Here is a 12,727-nt window from a genome sequence, read left to right as displayed (position 1 = left end):
CTGGTCTTTCACAATTTATAAAGATCAATGGCAATTTACTCTATCTCTAGCTAAACTGAAGAGCATTATGGCATACCCGGGATAGAAATCGCTTCTTGAAGGGTTGTTGCTTAGACGATGGCATAAAGTGGAACAAATCATCTCCAAGCATAATGGCAGGAAAAAAGAAAAGATATAAATATTCTTTTTTTAAATGCAGATTTGTAAATAATGAACATGCATACAATCATGAATGCATTCATGCACATCAAAGCTTTTTATTAAAAAGGTGCTGACCAATATAAGGCACTTTGTATGCTAAAGAATGTCTCCACAAATTCATAAAACAGAAGCCCTTGGCGAAACTAGATTCGTCAGACCACCGGGTTTTGCCATTAACATTTTATATTTATTTTTAAATAAATATAGATAGATAGATAGAGCTGTGTCTTGCTTCTAAGGTGCTCTCCAGGAGAATCAGGCAGTGTGCTAAACATTCCCCTTGTTTAACTGCAGTTGCTATGGAAGCAGGCTCAGAGCTACCCCCTGTTCACCTTCCTGGGGCAGATGGAGGCCTACATGTTCGAGTGTGTGAACCAGACTGCCGTGCACGAGGAGCTTGAGGACGAGACTCGAAGGCTCTGTGATGTCAGACCCTTCCTCCCAGCCCTCAAACTCGTCACCAGGAACTGTGGCAGAGCTGAGAAACTGCTTGACTCCAAAATAGGGGTGCTTATAAGCAAAGGTAAAGGGGGGGGAGAGGGGCTGTGCCAAGTAAAATGCTTCTTATTGTGTTCATGTTGTCCCCTAAATGCAGTAAGTAGTCGCTGCTCTAGTATACACTTTAATTAGCAATATGCACGCATGTGCTTTCATCACTAATCCCAAATCTGTATCCATGTAGAACTGGAAGAAAGCCCTTTTGCCTGGCTGTAATTCATGACGGTTACTCTATATTGATGAATCATCAGATGGTGTTTATTCATATAATGTATGCAACAAAAATGTAGAGAATTTCAAGAATCCAGTCAGATGCAACACTTACACAGAGACATTGCAGAGCTGTTTTTTTTGGAATTGAGAAATCTTTTGTTTGCATGCCAGAAGTTCAGATTTGTTAAATCCTATGTGCAATTTGTGCTAATCCAGATGGTATATCTATTTATCAATGGAAAGTCACCAGAGCGATGTTCGAATGTCAGGTCTTCAAGGTGAGTTCTCTACTTTTAAAAGAAGAATACTGGCTCTCGAGTGGCACATCCGGTAAAGACGCTCCGCGTGGAGTGCAGGATGTGCACTATAGTCTGGATGGACGTCGCCGGTTAGAGTCCAGGCTATTCCACTGCCGACCGTGGACGGGAGTTCCCAGGGGGTGGCGCACAATTGGCCGAACGCTGCCTGGGGGTGGGGCTTAGGTCAGCTAGGGTGTCCTCAACTCACCACGCACCAGCGACCCCTGTAGTTTGGCCAGGCGCCTGCGGGCTTGCCTGTAAGCTGCCCAGAGCTGGGTTGTCGTCCGATGCTGTAGCGCTGAGGTGGCTGCATAGTGAGCCTGCAGTGTGAAAAGAAGCGGTCAGCTGACGGCACACGCTTCGGAGGACCCGTGTCTTCGTCATTGCCGTTCCCGAGTCAGCGCGGGGGTGGTAGCGGTGAGCTGAACCTTAAAAAAATCAGCTATTCCAGATTTGGAGAAAAAAATGATAAAAACAATTGGCGACCACTAAATTAAAAAAAAAAAAAAAAAAAAAGAAAAAAATTGTTTCCTTGACCACCTACACCAGTCTGCAGTATTTGAAACAGTTAATCTAATAATTATGTAGTGCTTTCATTCTAGTTTCCCGCTACGCTAAGCTCGGCTGGTACAATCCCTCTCCCTCTCCCGCCGGTGGTTAATGCTCTGTCCCTCCGAAGGTCTCCACGAGCTGGATGCCCTCCAGGACCCCGAGGTGAAGGAGTTCCGCGCCAAGATGCTCCGGATCAGCGAGGAGAAGATGCAGAAGCTGCAGCTGCTCACGTGGATGGAGTGGCTGCAGTGCAGCTTCTGCCCCCTGCTGGAGCCCAGTGTGCCAGACAACATCCTTGACAAGCTGCATGGGGGCCAGATCGTGATCGCCGTTCGGTTCGACAACTCCCAGGTAGAGGCGTGTGTGTGTGTGCGCGCCTGTGTGTACAAGTGTGCCTCCGTTTTCAAATTGTGTACCCGGGAACCTTTAGGAATGAACATTCTATCCTGATGGCAAAAAACCATGGCATGATTCGAAATGTGTTCTTCTACTTTGTGTACATTGAGCAATAAATATGAAAGAGCTGGTCCTCTACAATTAAACCATGCCACTCATTCTGTATGGGGGTTTTTTCTGGTTTTTAGAAAAAAAACTGGAGTAACAAGAGCAAACCAACCCCACCCAGAAAAAAAACTCCCCAGAATTTCAGTTAATGTTTGTGTATCTAACTTTTTTTTTGTTTTTATAGGGAGTTTTTTTTTCTAGGTGGGGTTGGTTTGCAATGGTTCCTTTTTCTAAGAATGAAGAAGAGAACCTGTACAGAATGAGTTTTACTGCAAAGGATCACTTCAGGCTGTGTAAGGGGAGGGGGTAACTGTACAAGTGCATTCATTGCGGATGAATTTTGAAGTTTGAAAAGTGTGTTTGGAGGGGGTTCTGGAATGGGTGGTGCTACAAAACTAGTAACTTCTGTAAACCTTGATATTTTTAATGCTTTATTTAAACCATGAAAAGATTGCAGAGGTGTTTCAACACCCTTGTCATATGTTGGTCCCCTCGTGTTCTCTGCAACTGTAAGACACCTTTTTTTAGGAATTCCATTTCCAGTTGCGGTGCTTCAGTAGAAAGCAGCTCGCACTGAAAGGACAAAATCTTCCTTTAGGCAATCGCGTATATGCTGGTTTCAAGAGGAATGTATCTGGCTGTTCTGCCAGACAGTCTTGGACCCTGTGCAGGCTTGTCTGAGACTTTCTTTTTTTTTTTTTTTTGCATATGATCAAGTAATCGTGTGTTGTGGTGGCTGAGAAGGATTCTTAACACTTCGAGAAAGTCAGTGATGATATATTTGCCTGAGGCAGGGGAATAACATGTAATTTGATGAAGTTTAAAATGTCCACAATGGTTTACTTTATTGTTTTTATTCAAGGTTTCACTTTTCTCTGCACTTTTTTTTTTCTTCTTCGTTACAACATTAACCCATTAATAACCAGGATTTAATACATTCGAAACACCATGAAGTATGAGAACACGTATCCCAACACAGATGGTGCTGTGGGGTATTCCCTGGTCAATTAACATTTCAGTTCATCTTTTGAAGGCAGGAGCATACGGTTTAACTAAGTGTCCTACTGGGTACTTTTTAAAAGCACAGCATCTATACATGACCCGCTCTACCATGTTCTTTTAATAGCCTTATACTTTGCCGTGTCGTATTGGGATGAAAAGGTGCAATCTATGGAACACATATAGAACTCAACAGTGTGGCTTGAGATTTTCCTTTTACTCACATGCCGTTGATTTATTGATAAGATACTTGCTCTGCATCTCTGTGTGTGTCATTAGGGGTTAGGGAGGGGATCGTATGGTTCTCATAGATGGAATTGCACAGAATTTCAGAGTTCTGCATGTAGTGTACAATATAATATAGTCCCAGCTACTGTATAAATAACTATGAACCACATTTAAATATAAATGCATTTAATCATATACTGCCTATATCCAGGGCCACACAGAAGCTTTGACTTTGCATGAAACTATTTTGTCTAAGGAACAGTAATTTAAAAATTGCTTTTCTGGTTAACCATGATATTGGAACTGTCCTATTCTCCTGGCCAATGTAAATGTCTGATATTGTAAGTAGACCTCCACTATTAAGAGGTCCCTGGATTCTAGGGCTACTGTGTCATCTCATTACTCTACCTGCTGGCCACATTCCAGCCTTTTTTTTTTTTTTTTTTTTTTAAAAGGGCTACTTTTTCAACATAATCACATTTGCCAAAACTGCAAATGCATAATGGAATTTGAGACCTTTTATTTTAAGCATTCATAATTTTATTAGCAATTATCTCAGAAATGCTTAGATGTACGGTTCTTTGTCTGAATGTCCCAGTTGTTTCGGTATTTTTTGTTCAGCTATGCAGAATGAATTTTTGTTCAGAATGCAGAATGAATTGCAGGATATTTTGGCCCTGATCATCGGATAAGGCTGCTTGTTTCTCGGTAGGTGTTGCAGCATTACTGACGGTATCCAAATATAATCCTTTTCCTCCTCCAACAACTCTGCTCATGCCGTGCTCAGTACCTGTTCAGTCACAAACCTACGGAAGCATGTAACCTGCTTAATTGCAGTAGGGTGCTTTAGTAGGATACAAATAGCAAATGTGATGTTTAACGGAGTGCAGAAGAATCAGTATCTGCTGCTATCAGTTCAGCTTCATTTGTACTCTCTACACTTCACATACGAGTCATGATCTAACGTCCTGTGAAAGCAATGTCAAATAAAACCTGAAACCCAGACTGAACAGAATCGCTAAAGGCTTTCTGGGTTTCCTCTAGGCACATTTCCATTCCCATAGATGACTGAAGGGACCACACACTTCCACGGCATCATTCAGCTGTGTGTTGGCAGCTTTGAGGAATATTTTTCCAAGCTTTTTTTTTTTTTTTTTCTTTATTCCGGTGGCAGATTGCTAGCTTGAGGAATGGCTGAGCTGTGTTGGTTTCAAGACTGCAAGATATATTCAACAGAAATATATAAAGGCAGTTACAAAGTCAGTTTGCTGTGTTTAAACAGAACTTATTATCTTAGTGACTCTCCTAAGTAGTGAACAGTCCTGCTGCTAGAATTTCAATCCCTAGATCTGTGTCATTTGTGTATTAGTATAGACCTCTGTCAACATTGCAATTTTAGTGTATTAGTATCGAGCTCACCACCATTGAAAACTTTTGGGTTGCCACTAGTCTCTCAATGACTGTCTTTACAATGTAATCGGTGTTCCATTTTAATAGACGAGCAGCGACGCTCTGCTTTGCAATACTCAATCCCCTTAGGGCCCCTTTGTTAGAGGTGTGGATGGAAAGCAGGTTGGCAACAGAATCGCTCGGCTGTCTGACATTTTTTTAAAGTGTACCTTTACAAGTGAATACAAGTAAGCATGATTCACCTTGGATAGACTGCTGAGTACGAAACCTGTGGCTTCCGGCGGAGTCCAGGGTGTTCTTGAGACTTAATATCAAGTAAATGCTGGCTTGAGCACACGGTGTCCAGGCACTTTGCAACTCATTGTGGTACATGTGGTAATGGACAATAGCTGTGAGACCAGGCTCTTGATCTTGTCTCTGCGCTGGTGCTAGACTTGTGCTCATTACTGTTTTGCAATCAGATGCACATAGAGAGGAGGTGGTGGTCCACACAGGATGTTGTATGCTGATCAGCCGGCTAGGTTAATTCTCTCATTTGTAATCCTTAAGACACTATACAGACTAACATTGCTTTAGCTTTGACTTCAAGGATAAAGCCAGTTAAAACACCTCATTTTAAAAGAGCGGCTAGCTAAAAAAGGAAGCAAATCAGTCCTTTTTTTTTTTTTTTTTTTTTGGCATCTGTTAGCCTGTGTGTATTAAGATTATTTTTTCCCCACCCCGTACTAGATCGTGAGCCTCAAAGTCTCCCCGCACACTAGTCCCAGCGCCCTGACGGAGCAGGCTCTCAGAAAGTGGCTGACGACACACGGCAAGGAGGAAGAGGAGGCGAACAGCAACAACTTTGTACTCCGAGTCAGTGGAAGGCTGGAGTACCTGTTTGGAGATCACCCCCTCATCCAGTTCAAGGTGTGTACAAAACAACAAGCACTCCAAAAATCTTTTTAGTGAGGGTTCGAGGGCCTGAGGTGAACAAGTTCTCTCTCTCTCTCTCTCTCTCTCTCTCTCTCTCTCTCTCTCTCTCTCTCTGCCCTATTCTCGTGTTTGTTTTTTGTTTAACCTTTCTAGATCTTCTCCGAGGGAGACATTTTATATTACATTTAAACAACATGTAGAAATATACTGCTGTCCATTTTGTTGATGGGAGTTGTATTAAGTTTGTTTTAGCTCAGAGAATCCACCTGCATATAAAACTTGTTTTTACCGGTGATGTGAGAGCCATCTGGAATATAGATCAAATGAACTAGAGAGAATGGGGTACAGCACTACCCTGGGGCACCGAGTGGGCTAGTTATTTATTTATTTAGCTATGTTGGATGATGACAGTAGCCTGACCATGAGCATGACTCTCTTTTCGGGCCAGAATAAATGACAACACAACCATTCATCTGTTTCTAGTTGCACCACTTTTTCACTTAGTAGCTATCAGTACTGGTAAAATATCCTGCGTGTGTGTTTCTGTATTGTAACCTTTTTTTTCCCCCTGTTTTATTGTTCTATTTTCAACAAATCCTTCCAATGGTGAACCACTCATCATATAGAGTTATATTTATAGTTATAAATATGGAAGAAACATAATGTTCTTTGCGGTTATTAGTCTTTAAAACTGATCATTCAAAAGCATGAAGTCCACACAACTGTTGTACAAATGCTTTTTTAAATGTAATGGATAATGGGAGTGTTAGTGTGTAGGTCAACTTGTCGTCTTTACGTTTGCAGTATATAAGGAACTGTGTGACAAATAACGAGTCCCCCCACCTGACTCTGATCGACTCCTGCACTGTAAAGGAGGTGTTCGAAAAAGAGCTCTCCACCATCGGAGCCGTAGTGAACAGGAAATCTTCAAACCCTCCTCTTCCTCTGCCTCCTAAAAGGAGAGCCACGTCAGTAAGTATCAGTGCTTTACATCCTCAGATGGAAAAGCTTCTCCATTGCATTGTCAAGCCAGCCGGTTCCTCTGAACTGTGCCACAGTGCTTCTAAGAAATGTTGTGTTCAAACTTGAATTGCCTTTTGCAAACACTTATCCAGAACTTCAAAACATGAAATCATAAAGAACAAACTGTGTTGCCTACATGTATGTTTCTTAATTGGTACACTGAAGAAGGCACTGGACAAAACCTGTGTCTTCATAACTTGGTTTCTTATGTTACAGAAAAATTATTGAAAATCTTGAAGTTATAGCTTATACACTGACAGCAAAGGTCTCGACTACCTGAACTTGCATTGAACTTGTGTGTTTTTTTTTTTTTAAATTTTTTGGGAATGTTGTATTTGTGGCACACTGAAAGTGTTAAGTACATTTTTATTTGGTTTCCATTGTAACACTTTCCATATTTTTAATAAAAACCAATCTGCATAACAGCTTTCGATTTTTTGGTGCATACTTTCAAACTGGTTTACTTTAAAGAGACCAGACTCTGCTTTTAATTATTTCAGATAATTAGAATGGTGAATCTGTGTGTCGACTGTATTTTGGTCTTCATCTTTAGTATTCTAAAACCATTAGAACACTGTCTTCTGACGTCATGTAAATACTTCGCGTACTTTAAGATCGCTGCCTTTCCTCTCTTGTAGCAAATATCCACCTGTGTTTGGGATGTAATGGTTCCTTTTACGATTGTGCTGGTCAAAGGTAGCAAGGTCAACGCAGAAGAGACGGTTAAAGTAAGTAAAAAGGGATATTTTAGAGTGGTGGTATTGTTGTCGAGATGTGCTGCACAATTGTTTCGCTGGTTCGCAAGCTTGGACTGTCTTTAAACATGTGCAGTGCATAATGCTTTCTTTGTAAATCCCCTTTCCTGTACTGTGAAGTACGCCTTCTTGAGAAACCACGGCATGTTAACAACGAAAAGCATTACAAAACTTCAGTGACTCTGCAGAAACAAACTGCTCAGCTTCTCTGCTTTCTCTGCATTCACTGAAATAAGAATTGCTTATATTCTGCCATAAAGGTGCTGGAAGAACTTTGCAGATTCCCAGGTGTCACAGTTTGAAATGCTCTCTTGCACGGAATATTTAAAGGATAAACTAGATCAAACTACATTTTTATTCTCAAATAAATTTCCCAATGTGAAACATTCACTGTAGCCATGGAAGTTTGGATTGCAATACTTTTAATTAGATCTGGGGTACATTTACAGGACTGGAAATAAGACTCCTCTTCCATAGCAGTTTCACCCATTCCAGCTTCTAATATGTGCTTGATTAGCCCCAGTGTTTTAGGTGACAAGCTCAGGTGTGTCTTAATAAACTCGTAGTAAAACCTGGAATGGATCAATCTGCTATGCCGTGAGTGATATTTGCATCCCTGTTTTAACTAGGCTATCTTACATGTTTTAGTGCCTGAACTGATTTTGACACCTCTTCATCCTCCCGCTGCCAGGTTCAGGTCCGGGCAGGCCTTTTCCATGGAACAGAACTTCTCTGTAAACCCGCTGTGAGCGCAGAAACCTTCGGAAAGAATGAGCACGTTTGGGACAAAACACTGGAATTCGAAATTAACGTCTGCGACCTGCCAAGAATGACACGGCTGTGCTTTGCAGTCTATGCAGTGATGGATAAAGTGAAGAAACAGAAGTCCACCAAGAACATACATGCCAAGTATCAGACCATAAGAAAAGCTGGGAAAGTAGTAAGTTTCCATTTTTCTATGGATTTCCAGGAATTGCACAGTATAAAGATGTATTCCAAGAGGGCTAAATTACTAGCAATGTACTAGTGAGACAGTTTAAACTTTGTATCGCGTGTCTTGCAGGTTAATGGACTGGCTCTTACTTCTGAGCCCTAAAACAAAAAGATTGATCTGTATCTTTACAAGATTCTCGGCATTCCCTCTCTATAAAGCCAGGAAAGTTAAGCTTTCCAAACTGGCTTTGAAAATGCAGCTCAGTTTTTCCATTGTGAATGTGTTCCAGAAAAAAAATAAATTTTAAAGCATTTTAACTCTCCAATTTTGGCACGCCTGGCTTTCAATTTACCTTGATCCATTTCATTGTATACTACTTTATTCTTTTAAAATCTAGTTTTTTAGGCACCTGCAGCATCATTTATAATGCCTGTGGAGAAGTGGATTACAATCAGTTTTGTGCTCTCAGCTTTTCAGCACTCTGTAGATGGTGTTAACACAATCTGGCAGCCTCTGCTCGAGTCCCAAGACTCCATACCTGTGGCAGTGAATTCTCTCCATTCAGACACTCTAATTGAAATGGAGTGTAATAAAACCCATTAACGTCTCTCCCTCTCTGCTCAAGTAGTGGAAAGAATCGTGTCTTTACTTTAATGGTATGTTTCGTATTAGGTATCCCCCCTTCATGACAGTCTTGACCCGTCCCCCCTCCCCCATTGAAAGTCTGGATCCACCCGTTTGAGGCACAACGCTTCCGTTTGTCACTCTCTTTCTGTATCGTAGTGAAGCTAACAGACTCTGTTTGAACTCTGACGGCCGGTATTGATTTCTCATTCATGTTTCCAGCACTACCCGATCGCCTGGGTGAATACAATGGTTTTTGACTACAGGGGGCAGATGAAGACTGGTGAGATTATTCTGCACAGCTGGTCGTCATTTCCTGGTAAGTTCTCCAGCTTGTAGGAGCCGAGTAACCTGAACATCAGTTATGAATGAACCTCAGCAGCAGAACCATCTCATACACAATATATTAAGATGACAAGTCTGAGACTAAATCTATTAAGATTACTTCAATTCATCTGTTTGGGATTCTTAAGATGATATTCATGAAAGCCCTTTTAAAAGCACAGGAAAACTGTAATAAAGCACAGTGAAAGCATAGGTAAGTATATTAAAGCACAGAGGTATGGTACAGAATAGTAGTAAACATGGCAAACCAGGTAAAAGCATGGTTATACATTTGCCGAGGAGATTTTCTATTTCTATTTTCATTCTCAAGTTTTGTTTTTTTTTTTTTTTCTTTCTGGCCGGTCCCTCTGTCAGGTAAAGTAGACTAGTACACTGATGAAGGCACTTCTTGAGCAGTTCATCAACAAGACTGTGCATAATGTGCTTGCCAAAAGTACATCGTTTTTATCTGAATATTTGTAATTCATGATTTCAGATGAACTTGAAGAAATGCTGAATCCTATAGGAACAGTGCAAACCAACCCATACACTGAAAATGCTACAGCTTTGCACATCAAGTTTCCAGCATATTCCAGGCCTACAGTCTTCTACCCCCCTTTCGACAAGGTAGGTCCCAGTGTTCATTTGAAACCATGCTTCATGTTTTATATTACACAGGCCTTCATGACTGGATTCAGTTCAGTTTAATAAAGGGTTCCCTGTAACCATTTCGGTTTGAGTCAGCAGGTTAGGTGGACAAATTGAAATATAACATAGTTGTGAATATTTAAGACCTGCAATTGTTTCCTTAAGTAAGAATCTCTGCTTAAGCCTGGCACTGGTGTGTACTGTAACTACACAGTACACACCAGTGCGGAGGGCAGCAGTGTGGAGTAGTGGTTAGAGCTCTGAACTCTTGACCGGAGGGTTGTGGGTTCAATCCCAGGTAGGGGACACTGCTGCTGTACCCTTGAGCAAGGTACTTTACCTAGATTGCTCCAGTAAAAACCCAACTGTATAAATGGGTAATTGTATGTAAAAATAATGTGTAAAAAATAATGTGATATCTTGTAACAATTGTAAGTCGTCCTGGATAAGGGTGTCTGCTCAGAAATAAATAATAATAATAATAACTGCATTGTTTATTTTACAGATATTGGAAAAGGCAGCTCAGATTGCAAGAAATAGTGATTGTGTGACAATGGCTGTAAGTGTGGTTTTGTTTAATACTTGGTCTGCCTCTTTTTCTTTCTTTAACTTTGCCTGTCCTGCTTGCTGACTTACTGTATTGCCGTATACAGTTTTGACAGTGTTTAGTTTCTCTGTGTAATACTGCAATTTCTAAGCAATTGAGAACTGAAACTATCTGCGCTGTAATCAATGATGCACAGAGGCCAATAAAATTCCACCTTCCATCCTTTGCATCCTCATCTCTTTGGATGAAAACCTAAGCCAGTGCACCACTGCCACCTTGTGTCCAATACTGATATCCTCCTTGGTCTTATAGGGCCGTGGAGGCAAGAAGTTTCATATTGAACTGAAAGAGATAATGGAGCGGGATCCTTTGTATCAGCTGTGTGAGAACGAGAAGGATTTGATCTGGACGCTACGCTACGACTGCCGTGAGAACTTCCCCCAGTCCCTGCCCAAGCTGCTGCTCTCTGTCAAGTGGAACAAGCATGAGGACATGGCTCAGGTATAAGAACATACCAATCCTATAGAACTAGAAATTGAAAGGGATCGGTTCGATGTCTTGGCATGGTTTCCTATAAGGGAGAAGATTCATTCTGTGGGGGAAGTGAATTTGATTCTTGTGTAAGGCTTGTGTGTTTTTTGATCAAATCTAAATGATCTAACCCTGCCAACATTACACATATATAAATATATACAGTAGATGCACACACATACAGAAGATCCTCATAATGATGTTCCAGCTAAACAGTAAGTAAAAGGTTAAAAGGTTTGTATATAAATGTGTCCTTTGCATCCGAGGTTGGGGATTTGAATCCACCCCAGATGTTGACATGATAAGCTGCTGTAAAAACAGTTCCCGGGTTGCCCTCTGACCTTTGCACTGCCGCTACCAGGTACCCACCCTGCTTGCAGAGCTCACCGAGCCAAACTTCCGCTCGCAAAGAGCAACTTGCATAAATAAACTTGTTCCGCAACTCGCATTCTCTTTTTGAAATTCCCAGGCTTGCTCTCGGATTTTGCCTGTGGCCCGGGGCGTTGCAGAAAGCATTTGGCATCGTAATATTTGAACACTTGTGTTAATCGAGAGTGTTTGCAGCTTTTCACCTGAATTAGTTTGGGGGGGAGGGGGGGTACATGTATAACTCTTGTATTGGGGCAGTCTAATTTATTGTACAGCTCCAGTGGTTTTAATCTGCAGGTGCTTCACTCCAGTGTGCCCCTGTCTTTGTATTCTCTTTAGAAAGTATTTAAGGTTATGGACATTGCTAAATGGGTTTGGTTAAAAGAGCGAAAGGCACTAGACATTTTTTAAAGGAAATGAATTAGAGGCAGACAAGCTCTTTCACTGCCAATACCGTCCAGTGGCTGTTTCGATTCAAACCTGAAACAATGCGTTTTAGTAACATTTGTACTTATCAAGAGTGCTGTGCACCCAGTTAAACAGACATGCAGTCTGCACACACTGCTGATTGGTTTGCATCGCTGTAACAATAGACTGATGATTAATTGACAGCGTTTGTTTTTCCTTCTAATAATATAAATTATATGAGATGAAATATAAGTCTGGACTTCCAGGCTCCAATTCAATTTAGACTGGGGGAAGGTTACAATGATTTTAACTTTGTTCCTTTAGAGAAGCATTAAGAAAAGACCAAGGGTTCAACCATCTTTTGAGGATTCAGCACAGTCCCAAATAACATTTACTGAAAATTAAGCACATATTTTTCTAATCTTTGTACTAACACAGCTAATACGTGAAATTAAACCCAATTCAGAGCTTTTTATCCACAAGTGAAATACATGATACCCAACATACCTGTCATTCATAACCTATATGGTTGAAACTGAGATGGGGAGGTCCTGAAAGACTCTTTAAACACTTGCCTTGTAAAGCTTTCTTAAGAATCAGTTTAGTATTCTGCATACATTTTCTTATTTTTAAAGTAACTAGTTTTATATATAAACGTAGGTGAGTAAAAATGATTAAATGTCCAGTTTTGGCATATGAGAAGTCTAAAATAAATATTCTATATCTACTTAAAGGTTGTGCAAGA

The 12,727-nt window shown here is 40.9% G+C and overlaps 1 protein-coding gene across 8 annotated transcripts in view; it reads left to right on the top strand.

Annotated features, from left to right (window-relative positions):
* The window catches only part of LOC117417151 (phosphatidylinositol 4,5-bisphosphate 3-kinase catalytic subunit beta isoform-like), a 51,825-nt gene that overhangs the window by 25,102 nt on the left and 13,996 nt on the right, over positions 1-12,727 (top strand). For all 8 annotated transcript variants that reach the window (XM_059034339.1, XM_059034337.1, XM_059034334.1 and 5 more), the window contains 10 exons: positions 496-724; positions 1,891-2,114; positions 5,634-5,813; positions 6,624-6,791; positions 7,481-7,570; positions 8,289-8,537; positions 9,378-9,474; positions 9,976-10,106; positions 10,633-10,686; positions 10,987-11,175. In XM_059034339.1, the coding sequence (XP_058890322.1) occupies positions 496-724; positions 1,891-2,114; positions 5,634-5,813; positions 6,624-6,791; positions 7,481-7,570; positions 8,289-8,537; positions 9,378-9,474; positions 9,976-10,106; positions 10,633-10,686; positions 10,987-11,175 (1,611 nt within the window). The remainder of the gene's footprint in view (positions 1-495; positions 725-1,890; positions 2,115-5,633; positions 5,814-6,623; positions 6,792-7,480; positions 7,571-8,288; positions 8,538-9,377; positions 9,475-9,975; positions 10,107-10,632; positions 10,687-10,986; positions 11,176-12,727) is intronic.

This window comes from Acipenser ruthenus, chromosome 12 (genome assembly GCF_902713425.1).
Source record: "Acipenser ruthenus chromosome 12, fAciRut3.2 maternal haplotype, whole genome shotgun sequence".
NCBI lineage: Eukaryota > Metazoa > Chordata > Actinopteri > Acipenseriformes > Acipenseridae > Acipenser > Acipenser ruthenus.
Note: the sequence above shows the minus strand (reverse complement) of the source record. Positions and strands in the feature narration are given on the sequence as shown.